Source organism: Eptesicus fuscus, chromosome 11 (genome assembly GCF_027574615.1).
Source record: "Eptesicus fuscus isolate TK198812 chromosome 11, DD_ASM_mEF_20220401, whole genome shotgun sequence".
NCBI classification, from domain to species: Eukaryota; Metazoa; Chordata; class Mammalia; order Chiroptera; family Vespertilionidae; genus Eptesicus; species Eptesicus fuscus.
Window position 1 is genome coordinate 1154793 of NC_072483.1, and position 15598 is coordinate 1170390.

Below are 15598 nucleotides of genomic sequence, written 5' to 3' on the forward strand. Positions count from 1 at the left end.
AAGACAAGCGAGGGTAGGGGTGGGGGATCTACTTTCATAGATTCACTCATTTGCCCACCTGCACCACACAATGGATAGGAGAGCACATGCCCTGCCTTCCTCACTCACACACTCACTCAGAGTGTAAACAACCCACCCGATTCCTGACTAATTTGCCTGAGGAAGCCATATGACTTCCGGGGAGGTGATCAAGCTCCCCCTTCCACTCACTCACAGTGGGCCTGACTGCCTGGGGCCCCTACCTTACCGTTTCTGTTGACAGGTCCAGAAGTGTCTGTCTGCCCTCTTCAGATGCTGGTCGGGTCCTAGACTGAGGTCCGGGAGCGCCCGGAGTTCCCTGGTTCAAATCTGCTGAGATCAGCTGGGCGCGCCTCCCAGGGGCCTATCGACATCCCCAGGCCCCAAACCTGGCCCACTCACCAGAGGCCAAAAGGCCAGCGCAGTTAGTCCTTCTTAGTCAGGGAACAGTGATGTTCCAGAAGACTCAAACAGCAGTTTTATAAAATAGAGGTTACTATGCTTCAGGTTGACAACACAGTTTGGTTCCGTTTCTCTGGGAAGGCTTCAGATGTTGGGAAGAATTAGCCTTTAGCCTTCTCTGATGCAGAAAATAGAACTTATTGCACCAGAAATGCAGGAGCAGACACTCCATGGGAACTCTGTTATAAGGTATTTGCACTGTCCATAAAGTGGTGTAGTTTTATTTAAAAGAGGATCAGATTGGGTGTAAAGGTATATTGCAAACTCAAGAAAAACACAAAAAGTTTTTAAAATTGTAATTAATGTACTAAGAGAGGAGGAATAAAATCATGTAAGGTAGAAAAATCAAAGAAGGTAGAAAAATATTAGAAGGAAAAAATAATAAGGGCAATGAATAGAAATTTTTTATTTATTGTCTGAAGTTTTACATATGTCTCCATTTTCCCCGATTGACACCCCCTCCAGCCATTCCCACCCCTTTGAAATCTACTTTAAATATCAAGAAATGAGATTAAAAGTAAAATGATAGAGAAAAGCATTCTGTCCTAACACTAACCAAAAGAAAGCTGGAATAGTTGTATTAACTTCAGACCAAGCCACCTTTAGAGCTAGAAAAATTATCAGGGATAGAGAAGCATTATATAATAACAAAGGGGTCTATTTTAAGAAGACATAGCAACACTTAATATGTTCGTGCCTAACAACAGAGCATCAAAATATGTGAGGCAAAATCTGATAGAAATGTAAGGAGAAATAGATAAACCCATTGTTACAGTTGGAGATTTCAACACTCTTCTATCAGTAATTGACAATTGCAGTGTGCAGAAAATCATTAAGGGCATAGTTAAAGTGAATGACACCATTAATCAAGTAAGCCAAATTGATATCCATAGAGTATTTAATTCAATGACAGCATAATGTACATTCCTCACAAGCTCACATGGAACATTCTCTAAGATAAACCACCTCCTGGACATAAAACATCCATTCAGTTTAAAAGAATAGAAATCAAACAATGTCTGCTGTCTGACCATGATTAAATTAAACTGAAATTAATAGCAGAGATAGCTGGGAAACCCCCAAATATAACAGAGTGGTCAAATAACAAGTCTCGAGAAATTTGAAAATATTTTCAACTAAATAAAAATGAAAACACAACTTATCAAAAATATTTTTAAATATATTTTTATTGATTTCAGAGAGGAAGAGAGAGATAGAAACATCAATGATGAGATAGAATCACTGATTGGCTGCCTCCTGCACACCCCACACATGCAACCCTGGCATGTGCCCTGACCAGGAATCGAACTACGACCTCCTGGCTCATAGGTCAACGCTCAACCACTGAGCCATGCCAGCTGGGCAACTTATCAAAATTTGTGAGATGTGGCAAAAGCAGTGTTAGAGGGAAATCTAGAGCATTGAATGCATAATTTATAAAACTTACAGAGAAAATAAAAAAGATCTAAAATCAATAATCTAAGTTTCCACCTTAGGAAACTATAAAAATAAGAGTGCATTAAATACAAAGCAGAAGAAAGAAAAAATTAGAGCAGAAATTAATAAAACTGAAAACAGGAAATGGATAAAGGAAATTAACAAACAAAAGGTAGTTATTGGAAAGATGGGGTTAACTAAGGAAAAAAGAAGACACAAATTGTTACAAAATTTACCAGGAGACCAGAAAATATACACACAAGAGTATTGGAGATTCAGGAAAAACCACTTATTTCCAGATGTTTCACATGTACTAGTACAGTGACTCAGGGGGTCAGTTCTCCAAATCCTGAGTAAGCCAATATGGAGGAAGCTTTCTCTTTATACCCTTTGGTTTCTTTGTCGCCCAAATAAGGATCAGACTTCCGGACCTTTCACAGGCTTTGCAAAAAGCCCCGTGTCTTGGGATGGGGGCCGTGAGACCACACCTAAAGGCCTGGCACCAGCACTGATAACCCCCTCCAGGGGTTGTGTATGGTTCATGGTTTACGGCCTCTGTAAAATGGGAGTATTTAGGTAAACAGGTCTTGCAAGACCAGATAATTAAGGAAGGGGCAGTGACTAGACTATAGGCTAACTGGAATGTGCATTAGGGATACAGAGGCTGCTAGCACCTCCCCCGCAATATCTTCTTTTCCTCATCCAAATAACTAATATAAAAAATGAAAGTGAGGTCACCATTATTGACCTCAAGAACATTAAAAAGATAATAAAGGAATACCATGAACAATTAACTCTATGCCCACATATTTGGTCATCTAAATGAAATGGCCCAATTCTTTGAAAGACACAAGCCACCGAACCTCACACAATAAGAAATATATCATCTGAATAGGCCAATACCTGAAGAAACTGAGTCAATAATTAATAAACTTCCAAAACGGAAAGCTCCAGAGCCAGGTGGGTTCACTTGTAAATCCTACCAAACATTCTGTAAAACCCACTCCAAAAATAAAAGCAGAGAGAACACTGTCTAACTCATTTTATGAGATCAGAAACACCCCAATACTAGACAAAGAAATTACAAGAATAAATACTACAGATCACTGTTTCTCATAAAAGAGATGCAAAAATTCTTGAGAAGATATTAACAAGTTAAACCTAATCCTACCTAATAAAAAGGTAATATGCAAATAACCATCACTCTGCTACGCCCACAATTGGGCGGTGGGAGGCTGGGGGGCGGGACTTGGGGTGGCATATCCGGCCATTGAGAGGCACGGGGGGCGGGACTCCCGCGCCCCGCGCCTCTCAATGGCCGGATTGGCGGCCGCTGAGGGGGGCTGCCTCGGACACCCCGGACACCCGGCTCCCCTGCCATCAGAGGCGGGAAGCTGGTTGTCCGGGCCGGCTCCAGGCCAAAAGCCTCTGCCGGGCGCGTGCACCCGGATCCCCTGCCGTGCTCCCCTTCATCAGCGCCTCAAGCCCCAGCAGCAGCAGCAGTGGCTGGGGATGAGCTGGTGATCCCAACAGCCTGGCAGCTCAGTGGCTGCGGTGGAGGCAGCATTGGGCCTGGGGACTGGCGAACAGGCAGAAGATGGCCCTGATCGCAGGAGGCTAGGCCTAGGGACCCTACCCGCACGAGTTAATCATGCGCTGGGCCTCTAGTAATGCATAAAAAGAATTATACACCATGACCAAGTATGCAAGTCTGGTTCAACATTTGAAAATAAATAATGTAGTTTATCTGATCAACAGTCTAAAGAAAAATCACATGGTCGTATCAATAAATACAGGAGCAATTTATAAAAGTCAGCAAGCTGAAATGGGGGGGCGGGGGGGGGGAACTTTCTCAACTTGACAAACAACATTTACCAAAAAAGCTAAAGATTACATTATACTTAATGTTGAGAAACTAGATGCTTTCCCACTAAGGTCAGGAGCAAGGTAAGATGTCCCTTCTTATTACTCCTATTCCACATTATACTGGAAATCCTAGTTAATGCAATAAGATAAGAAAGGAAAAAAATGGGAAGGAAGTAAAACTTTCTTTGTTCACAGATTACAAGATTGCCTATGTAGAAAATCCCAAAGAAACCACCACAACAAAACCCTCCTGGAATGAATAAGGGATAATAGCAGGGTTGCTGGGTATAAGCTTAATATACAATGTCAATTACTTTCTTATATGCCAGCACTAAATAACTGGAATTTGAAATTTAAAACACAATACCATTTACATTAATGCCTTCTAAAATGAAAATACTGAAGTATACATTAACATATAGCTATGTATAAAATTTATGTGAGAAAAAATATAAAAATTTAATGAATGAAATCAAAGACCTAAATAAGCCCTAGCCAGTTTGGCTCAGTGGATAGAGAGTTGGCCTGCAGACTGAAGGGTCACAGGTTCGATTCTGGTCAAGGACACATGCCTGGGTTGCAAGCTCAATCCCTAGTAGGGGGTGTGCAGGAGGCAGCCAATCAATGATTCTCTCTCATCATTGATGTTTCTATATCTCCCTCCCTCTCCTTTCCTCTCTAAAATCAATAAAAAAATATTTTTAAAAAAGACCTAAATAAATGGAGAGATGTTCTATTACATGAATAAGAAGACTCATTATTGTCAAGATGTCAGTTTTTACCAACTTGAACTATAGATTCAATGCAATCCCAAATTAAATACCAGCAAATTATTTTGTGAATATTGACAAACTGGATCTATAGTTTATATAGAGAGGCAAAAGACCCATAATCGCCAACACAATATTGGATAAGAACAAAATTGGAGACGGTCACTATCTGACTTCTGTAAATAGTATAAAGCTACAGTAATCAAGACAGTATTAGTGGGGGGGAAAGAGACAAACAGATCAATGGAACAGAATAAGTAGTTCAGAAATAGACCCATACAAATATAGTCTAGTAATCTATCTATCTATATATAAATCTAAGTGACCAACAAAACAAATGACCAAACGACTCAACGACCGGTTGACCTGTGGCTATGATGCGCACAGACCACCAGGGGGCAGATGCTCAACACAGGAGCTTCCCCTGGTGGCCAGTGCCCTCCCACAGCCAACCTCCCGAGGCCCCTCTCCCCCCACCTCCCACCCCCGGCTGGCCAACCTCCTGCAGCCCCTCCCCTGGGTGGCTGGCCCGATGACCCTGATCAGGGCGGCCAACCTCCCATGGTCCCTCCCCGCTGCTGACCAACCTCCCACGACCCTCTCCCCCTACCCCCGATCCCCAGCCAACTTCCCACTGCCCCAATCAGCCCTGATTGCCAGCCAGGCCAAGGGACCCCACCCGTGCATGAATTCATGCACTGGTCTCTAGTTTTTAATAAAGGAGCAAAGGCCATTTAGTGGATAAAGAAGTCTTAAAAATGTTTCTGGCCACTCCTTCGACCTCTGCTGCTGCCGCTGCCGCCGCCGCCGCCTCCTGGGAAGAAATCGGGAGAGGAGCCCACGTCGCCTGCCACCTAGTCTCCAGCCAAGCCGCCCCAGGAGTGTAAGATGTTCGCCTGCGCCAAGCTCGCCTGCAGCCCCGCTCTGATCCGAGCTGGATCCAGAGTTGCATACAGACCAATTTCTGCATCAGTGTTATCTCGACCAGAGGCTAGGACTGGAGAGGGCTCTACAGTATTTAATGGGGCCCAGAATGGAGTGCCTCAGCTAATCCAAAGGGAGTTTCAGACCAGTGCAATCAGCAGAGACATTGATACTGCTGCCAAATTTATTGGTGCAGGTGCTGCAACAGTAGGAGTGGCTGGTTCTGGTGCTGGTATTGGAACAGTCTTTGGCAGCCTTATCATTGGTTATGCCAGGTAATTTCAATGGCCAAATAAGAAATAATAACAGCTAATTTGTATAAAGTGCCCACTCTGTGTTTTGCATTATATTTTGAGGGCTTTGCACACATTATGTCACTTAACTCCCCATTTGTCATAGCTAGTAAATGTCAAAATAAATTTTAACTCAGTTTGACTTCAGAGTCTACACACTTAATTGTTAAGCTCTACTGGGAATATAATAAACAGCACATTAAAAAAATGTTTCTGAAACAACTGGACATCCACATGCAAAAAAAATTAATCTAGACTCAGACGTTTTGTGAAAGGCACATATATTCAAAGAGGTTCCCAAATGTTGAGGAAGCTGAGAGACCAAAGAATGAGGCAGACAAGTCCAGCTGGTTGGTTAAGGAGCTTAATAAGAGACTTACAAACAGAAACACACCTTGGGTGACTGCAAGGTGGTCACAGCTTTGTGCCTTACACTCCCCAGACTATGAGTTACACAGCTAAAGCAGTAGGCATACGTCTTGGGAAAGAAATGGGGGCAACCAGAGGGCCAGGTGCTGAGAGGGACTGGGTCATATGCATCAGGTGGGTTAAGAGGCAGCTGGCATTGAGGACCCTCCCTCCAGATGCAAAGCTAGTGGGGATTCGGTGACTCGCACAGAGCTCGCCCGTACAGGCCAGACCAGACCGGAGCCAAGGGCTCAGGTTCACGCAGGGTTCAAGATGGGACATTGGTTTCAAGATGGTGTCACCTTTGTTCCACACATCTTTCACAAAAATTTACTCAAAACAAATCATAGACCTAAATGAAAGATAATTTATGAGAAAATCTAGGTGACTCTGGGTTTGGCAATGACTTATAAAATACAACACCAAAAGTACAATTTATAAAAAAAATTAGACATCATTAAAATTAAAAGCTGCTCTGCAAAAGACACTGCAAAGAGCGTGAAAACACAAGCCATACCCAGTGGTTAAGTGTTGACCTATGAACCAGAAGATCACAGTTCGATTCCTAGTCAGGGCACATGCCTGGGTTGGGGGCTCGGTCCCCCCATGCAGGGGGAGGGGGGGGGGTATGCAGGAGGCAGCCAATTGAGATTCTCTCTAATCATTGATGTTTCTATCTCTCTTCCCTCCCCCTTCCTCTCTCTAAAATCAATAAAAATATATTTAAAAAAATAAAAAGACAGCCACACACTGAAAGAAAATCTTTGTAAAATGCATATCTGATAAAGGACTGATATCCAAAATACTTTGTCCTCACTTAACATCGTTGATAGGTTCTACAACTAAGTGAAATAACACTTAACAATACCAATTCTAGCTTAGGCTCAAGGATATAAACAAGAGTTAAGTTCCTACAGCATCTTATCAATGTTATAACAAAACAGTGTTAAGTGAAACTGTTTTTGTATCCCTGTTGTACAAAAGCTGAACAATAAGAAAAAAACACTCCGAACTTTAAAGTGGGTCTCAGGAGAAAGCAAGATGGCAGCATAGGTAAACACCTAAACTGCTGCCTCATAAAACAATTTCAAAACTACAACTAAAAGACAGAACGAACACCATCCAGAACCACAGGAAAGCTGGCTGAGTGGAAATTCTACAACTAGAAGGAAAGAGGAAAGCTCACAGAGAATCAGAGGAACTGTAAAGGGCTGAGGTACGGAGACACGTGTGCAGAGAGGAAGGGCGGCTGAGTGCCTGGCTGGCTTTCTCTGGTGGGAGGGGGAAGGAAGCCCCCGACTGCACTGAACCCCATGTCTGACTGCACTGAACCCCGTTCCGGCCGAAACCCCATGGACCCAGGCTCATACGGGGGGAGTCTGGACTGTCAGGTAGAGAGAAAGTCACACAGAGACTCGGAGACTCGGGGGAGCCGCGGCGGGCAGGGGTCTGGAGGCGCGCGCGAGAGAGTGCATGCAGAGAAGACTGACTGTGGAGGTTGCCGCAGGCTTTCCCTAATGGAAGGGAGTCGGAAGCTCCTGACTGCACTGAACCCCAGTTTTGAGCGAGCCCCTGGGGACCCACGTTTTACGGGGGGAATCTGGACTGTCAGGTGGAAACTCAGGGGAGCTGCGGAAGGCAGAGGTCTGGAGGCGCGCACGCAAGAGCAGGGCTGACGGGAAACCAAGACTGTCTGCTCAGCCCTGAGACTCCGCCCCATCCAAGCTGAGTACAGAGGCTTTTGCCATTTTGCAAGTCTAATCCTATAAGGCTGTCTCCAGTACAGGTCTTCCGGCATAGACACAGCTGATACACATAGCCAATTGGCCTGGAGGTCAATTCCTCCCAGTGATACCAACAACAATCAAGACTTAACTACAACAAGGCTGTACACACAGACCACAAAGGGGTGCACCAAGAGTGTCCACCTCAGGTAACTGGGGAGGCCGAGCCACTGGGCCATATAGGACACCTAGTACACAAAGCCACCCTACCAACTCAGGGAAGCAGCGAAAATGCGGAGACAAAAAAAAAAAAAAACACAGATCACAAATGAAAGAAATGGAGGAAAACAAACAACTGTATATAGAATTCAAAACCACGGTTATAAGGTTTTTCAAGAATTTCCTAGAAAAGGCCGATAAATTTAGTGAGACCCTTGAGGATATCAAAAAGGGCCAACTAGAACTTAAATATACACTGACTGGAATAAAAAATATTATACAGACACCCAACAGCAGACTGGAGGAACGCAAGAATCAAGTCAAAGATTTGAAATACAAAGAAGAAAAAACACTCAACCAGAAAAGCAAAAAGAAAAAAGAATCCAAAAAGTTGAAGATAGTGTAAGAAGCCTCTGGGATAACTTCAAGCGTACCAACATCAGAATTATGGGGGTGCCAGAAAAAGAGAGGGAGCAAGATACTGAAAACCTATTTGAAGAAATAATGACTGAAAACTTCCCTCACCTGATGAAAGAAATAAACTTACAAGTCCAGGAAGCGCACAGAACTCCAAACAAAAGGAATCCAAAGAGGACCACACCAAGACACATCATAATTAAAATGCCAAGGGCAAAAGACAAAGAGAATATTAAAAGCAGCAAGAGAAAAACAGTTAGTTACCTACAAGGGAGCACCCATATGATTGTCAGGTGATTTCTCAACAGAAACTATGCAGACCAGACGGGAGTGGCAAGAAATATTCAAAGTGATGAATAGCAAGAACCTACAACCAAGATTACTCTACCCAGCAAAGCTATCATTCAGAATGGAAGGTCAGATTAAGAGCTTCACAGACAAGAAAAAGCTAAAGGAGTTCATCACCACCAAACCAGTATTATATGAAATGATCTGAACAGACACCTCACCGAAGAAGATATACACATGGCAGATAAGCATATGAAAGATACACAACATCCTATGTCACAAAGTAAGTGGCACACCACTACACACCTATCAGGACAGCAAAAATCTAAAACAGGGTCAACACCAAATACTGGTGAAAACACGGAGGAGCAGGCACTCTCACTCACTGGTGGGCGTACAAACTGGGTCACCCACTTTAGAGGAGTTTGGCAGTTCCTTACAAACTAAACAGTCTTACCATACAATGCAGCGGTCACGTTCCTTGGTTTTTACCCAACGTTAATTTATGTTACCATGAGTTGAAAACTTATGCTCACTCGAAAAAGCTGCACACATGTTTAGTAGCTTCATTCATAATTGCCAAACTTGGAAGCAACCAAGATGTCCTTCCATAGGTGAGTAGATAAACAACTATTCTTTCTTCACTACTCATTTTTTTCTCTTTTCCCTTGTTCTTTTCTCCTAATTTTTTTAGATATTTCACTTCCTAAATTTGACTCATCTGCTCTCTCTATTCTCCTTTTCAAAAAAATTTTTTTTCTTGTCTTCTCATTTCTTTTCTCCCTCCTCAATTCTAAACCGTGGTCCTTCCCCTATTCCTCCAATTCCTTAACCTTATTTTCTTTTTTTAAATTTCTTTATTGATTAAGGTATTACATATGTGTCCTTATTGCCCCATTAACCCCTCTATCCCCCCACTCATGCCCTCACCCCCTGTTGCCATTGGTTAGGCTTATATGCATGCATACAAGTCCTCTGGTTGATCTCTCCCCCTCATCCCCACCCTCCCCTACCTTCTCTCTGAGGTTTGATGGTCTGATAGATGCTTCTCTGTCTCTGGATCTGTTTTTATTCATCAGTTTATGTTGTTCATTATATTCCATAAATGAGTGAGATCATGAGGTATTTATCTTTCTCTGACTGGCTTATTTCACTTAGCATAATGCTCTCCAGTTCCATCCATGCTGTTACAAATAGTAAGAATTCCTTCTTTTTTACCGCAGTGTAGTATTCCATTATGTAGATGTACCACAGTTTTTTAATCCACTCATCTGCTGATGGGCACTTAGGCTGTTTCCAAATCTTAGCTATGGTGAATTGTGCTGCTATGAACATAGGGGTGCATATATCCTTTCTAGTTAGTGTTTCTAGTTTCTTGGGATATATTCCTAAAAATGGGATCACTGGGTCAAATGGGAGTTCCATTGTTAGTTTTTTGAGGAAACTCCATACTGTTCTCCACAGTGGCTGCACCAGTCTGCATTTCCACCAGCAGTGCACGAGGGTTCCTTTTTCTCTGCATCCTCGCCAGCACTTGTCGTTTGTTGGTTTGTTGATGATAGCCATTCTGACAGGTATGAGATGGTACCGCATTGTCGTTTTGATTTGCATCTCTCGGATGATTAGTGACTTTGAGCATGTTTTCATATGTCCTCTTGGCCTTCTGTATGTCCTCTTTCAAAATGTCTATTTAGGTCCTTTTCCCATTTTTTGATTGGATTGTTTATCTTCCTTTGGTTAAGTTGTATGAGTTCCCTGTAAATGTTGGAGATTAAACCCTTATCGAGCCGAAACCGGTGTGGCTCAGTGGATAGAGCGTCAGCCTACGGACTGAAGGGTCCCGGGTTCGATTCCGGTCAAGGGCATGTACCTTGGTTGCGGGCACATCCCCAGTAGGGGGTGTGCAAGAGGCAGCTGATCGATGTTTCTCTCTCATCGATGTTTCTAACTCTCTATCCCTCTCTCTTCCTCTCTGTAAAAAATCAATAAAATATATTAAAAAAAAAAAAAAAAACCCTTATCGATGATAACATTGGCAAATATGTTCTCCCATGTAGTGGGCTTTTCTTGTTGTTTTGTTGATGGTTTCCTTTGCTGTGCAACAGCTTTTTATTTTGATGTAGTCCCATTTATTTATTTTCTTTTTAGTTTCCATTGCCCTAGGAGCAGTATCGGTGAAGAAATTGCTTCAGCATATGTTTGAGATTTTGCTGCCTATAGATTCTTCTAAGATTTTTATGGTTTCCCGTCTTATGTTTAAGTCCTGTATCCATTTTGAGTTTATTTTTGTGTATGGTGTAAGTTGGTGATCTAGTTTCATTTTTTTGCATGTATCTGTTCAATTTTCCCAACACCATTTATTGAAGAGACTGTCTTGACTCCATTGTATGTTCATGCCTCCTTTGTCAAATATTAATTGAGCATAGTGGTTTGGGTCGATATCTGGGTTCTCTATTCTATTCCATTGGTCTATATGTCTGTTCTTGTGCCAAACCAGGCTGTTTTGAGAACAGTTGCTTTGTAATATAGCTTGATATCTGATATTGAGATCCCACCTACTTTGTTCTTCTTTCTCAGGATTGCTGCAGCTATTCGGGGTCTTTTTTTATTCCAGATGAATTTTTGGAGAGTGCATTCTAGGTCTGTGAAATACGCCGTTGGTATTTTAATGGGGAGTGCATTGAATCTATGGATTGCTTTGGGTAGTATGGACATTTTGACGATGTTGTTTCTACCAATCCATGAACATGGTATGTTCTTCCATCTGTTTACGTCTTCCTCTATCTCTTTTTTCAGTGTCCTGTAGTTTTCCACATATAGGTCTTTTACCTCTTTAGTTAAGTTTATTCCTAGGTATCTTAATATATTTGGTGCAATGGTAAATGGGATTGCTTTTTTAGTCTCTCTTTCTGTAAGTTCACTATTGGTGTATAGAAATGCCATAGATTTCTTGGCATTAATTTTGTATCCTGCTACATTGCTGAATTCATTTATTAGGCCTAGTAGTTTTTTGATGGAGTCTTTGGGGTTTTCTATGTACAATATCATGTCATCTGCGAATAAGGACAGTTTTACTTCTTCTTTTCCAATTTGGATGCCTTTTATTTCTTCTTCTTGTCTAATTGCAATGGCTAATACTTCCAGTACTATGTCAAGCAGGAGTGGTGAGAGTGGGCATCCCTGTCTTGTTCCTGTTCTTAGGGCAAATTGTTTTAGTTTTTGCCTATTGAGTATAATGTTGGCTGTGGGTTTGTCATATATGTCTTTTATTATGTTGAGGTATGATCCTTCTGTTTCCTCCTTGCTGAGAGTTTTTATCAAGAAAGGGTATTGGATTTTGTGAAATAATTTTTCTGCACCAATTGATATGACTATGTGATTTTTATCTCTCAATTTGTTTATGTGATGTATCACGTTTATTGATATTGTACCATGGTGTATGATCTTTCTGATGTACTGCTGGGTCCGATTTGCTAGAATTTTGTTGAGGATTTTGGCATCTATGTTCATGAGGGATATTGGCCGGTAGTTCTCTTTCATTGTGTTGTCTTTTTTTAAAAAAATAAATATTTATTGTTCAGATTATTACAATTGTTTCTCCTTTTTTCCCCCATATCCCCCCATCACCCGGTTCCCTGCCCCCTGTTGTCCTTATCCATAGGTGTATGATTTTTGTCTAGTCTCTTCCCATAACCCCCACACAGACACCCCTTTCCCCCTGAGAATTATCAATCCACTCCCATTCTATGCCTCTGATTCTATTAAGTTCACCATTTTATTCTGTTCCTCAGATTTTTAATTCACTTGATTTTTAGAATCACTTGTTGATAGATATTTGTTGTTCATAATTTTTATCTTTTCTTTTTTCTTCTTTTTCCTCTTTTTAAAGAATACCTTTCAGCATTTCATATAATACTGGTTTGGTGGTGATGAACTCCTTTAGCTTTTTCTTATCTGTGAAGCTCTTTATCTGCCCTTCAATTCTGAATGATAACTTTGCTGGGTAGAGTAATCTTGGTTGTAGGTTCTTGCTGTTCATCACTTTGAATATTTCTTGCCACTCCCATCTGGCCTGCATAGTTTCTGTTGAGAAATCAGCTGACAGTCGTATGGGTGCTCCCTTGTAGGTAACTAACTGTTTTTCTCTTGCTGCTTTTAAGATTCTCTCTTTGTCTTTTGCCCTTGGCATTTTAATTATGATGTGTCTTGGTGTGGTCCTCTTTGGATTCCTCTTGTTTGGGGTTCTGTGCGCTTCCTGAACTTGTAAGTCCATTTCTTTCACCAGGTGGGGGAAGTTTTCTGTCATTATTTCTTCAAATAGGTTTTCAGTATCTTGCTGTCTCTCTTCTGGCACCCCAAAAATTCGGATATTGGTATGCTTAAAGCCATCCTGGAGGCTCCTTATGCTATCCTCACACTTTTGGATTCTTCTTTCTTTCCGCCTCTCTGGTTGGGTGTTTTTTTCTTCCTCATATTCCAGATCTTTGGTTTGACTCTTCGGGTGTGGTGGTCTACTCTATATTCTTTATTTCAGACAGTGTATGCATAATTTCTGACTGGTCCTTTTCCATTTTTTTGGTATTCTCATTAAGGTCCTTGAAGGTCTCTTCAAGTTTCTCAGTGGTTTTTAGAAGATTCTTGAGTAACCTTATAAATATGGTTCTGAACACTGTGTCGTCCATTAGTTTGCTTTCATCTATTTCTCCTACTTGTGACATACTTCGATGTCTCCACATTTTGGCTGCCTCCCTGTGTTGCTGGAGTGGCTTTGTGTGGTCTGTGACTTATAGGGGCCGGTAGCTCAGCTTCCCCAATCACCCTAGGTGGTCGCTCTTGGTACTCCCCTTTGTGGGCTGAGTGGAAAGTCTTGGTGTAGTTAAAAGCCCTGATTGCTGTTGGTACACTGGGAGGAATTGACCTCCGGTCCAATTGGCTGTGAGGGCCTGCTGTGTCTATAATGGAAGAATTGCTGTGCTGGAGACACAGTAGGGCTTTGGTGCTCACTGAGTCTGCCTCTTGAATGTGTCCCTTATGAGAGTGGTTGAAATCTGGTGTCGTCCACACCGACAGAAAAGTCACTCTCACTCTCCTACCGATGGCCGAGAGTCCCGTAGGCGTCTGGGTCCCCCACGTGTCCCCAGAAACTGGAGTTCAGAGTGGTTGGGATTGTTGGTATCACTGGCGGGAATTGATCTCCGAGTCAGTTGGCTGTGAGGATCAGCAGTGTCTCCGCTGGGAGAGCTTCAGTGCTCAGCTTGGATGGGGCGGAGTCTCAGGGTGGCGCAGACAAGCTTTGGTTTCCCGTCTGCACCGCCCTAAGAGGGCCGGTTCCTCCGTGCCCGAATTAATGGCTGCGTGCCTCTGAGAGAAGGCAGCTTTCGAGCCTCTCCCGCTGCCTAACAGACCAGTTTCTCCCCAGCCGGGGCTGGATTTCAGGGCAGACCGGAGGTTTTGTTTTTCTCTGGAACGAGAAATCCAGTCACTGGGAGGGCTGTGCTCAGCTTGGATGGGGCAGAGTCTCAGGGTGGCGCAGACAAACTTGGTTTCTGTCCGCACCGCCCTAAGAGGGCTGGTTCCTCCGTGCCCGAATTAAGGACTGCGCGCCTCTGAGAGAAGGCCGCTCTCAAGCCTCGTCCGCTGCCAAACAGACCAGTTTCTCCCCGACCGCAGCTGGACCTCAGTGCAGTCGGGCGGCCCTGCTTTTCTCCCAAACGAGAAAGCTCGCCACGCAGCGTCTGCTGCCCTCCCTCTCCACGCGCGCTGCGAGCAAGCCTGCCGTGTATTCAGCCGCCCGCCCTTTCCGCGCTCACGGATCTCCGCACCTCCACAGCTCCTGAGGCTCAGCGTCCCCCTCTCTGTTTTTCTCTAGTTGTAGGTTTTCCACTCTGCCAGCTTTCCAGTGGTTCTGGACGGTGTGCACTCTGTTTTCCAGTTGTAGTTTCAAAATTGTTGTGGTAGGCAACAGTTAGGTGTTTACCTTACGCTGCCATCTTGGTTTTCCCTTCATTGTGTTGTCTTTATCTGGTTTTGATATTAGGGTGATGCTGGCCTCATAGAATAAGCTTGGAAGTGTTCCTTCTCTTGAATTTTTGGAATAGTCTGAGGAGGATAGGATTTAGTTCTTCCTTGAATGTTTGGTAAAATGCCCCTGTGAAGCCGTCTGGCCCCAGGCTTTTGTTTGCTGGGAGCTTTTTTTTTTTAAAATATATTTTATTGATTTCTTACAGAGAGGAAGAGAGAGGGATAGAGAGTTAGAAACATCGATGAGAGAGAAACATCGATCAGCTGCCTCTTGCACACCCCCCATTGGGGATGTGCCCGCAACCAAGGTACATGCCCTTGACCGGAATCGAACCTGGGACCCTTCAGTCCGCAGGCCGACGCTCTATCCAGTGAGCCAAACCGGCTGGGGCTGGTTCATGTTTTCTATCCATTCAACCACTCAATGTCTTTTGATTGGAGCATTTAGTCCATTTACGTTTAAAGTTATTATTGAAAGTTACTTGTTTGTAGCCATTTTTATTTTTTGTACCTGTGTTCCTTCTTACCTTTTTTATTTCTTTTTTTACACCAGCTCCTCTGGTGGATGCTGTTCGCAGCAGTGGTGGCTCCTCTGGCTGGTCGGGGGAGGCTGCTCACACAGCTTCTGTTCCTCGGATGGGGCGGGCTGCTCGTGTGGCTGCTGCTCCTTGGACCGGGGCGGGCTGCTTGGGCGGCTGCTGCTCCTCAGATGGGGATGGGCTGCTTGCAGAGCTGCTGCTCCTCCAACAGG

The 15598-nt window shown here is 43.3% G+C and overlaps 1 protein-coding gene across 1 annotated transcript; it reads left to right on the forward strand.

The window, feature by feature from the left end:
- The first annotated feature begins 5380 nt into the window (after positions 1-5380).
- Positions 5381-5756, forward strand: LOC103301224 (ATP synthase F(0) complex subunit C3, mitochondrial-like). The gene has a single exon (XM_054723178.1). The coding sequence runs from the start codon at positions 5442-5444 to the stop codon at positions 5754-5756; it is 315 nt and encodes a 104-aa protein (XP_054579153.1). The 5' UTR covers positions 5381-5441.
- The last annotated feature ends 9842 nt before the right edge of the window (positions 5757-15598 follow it).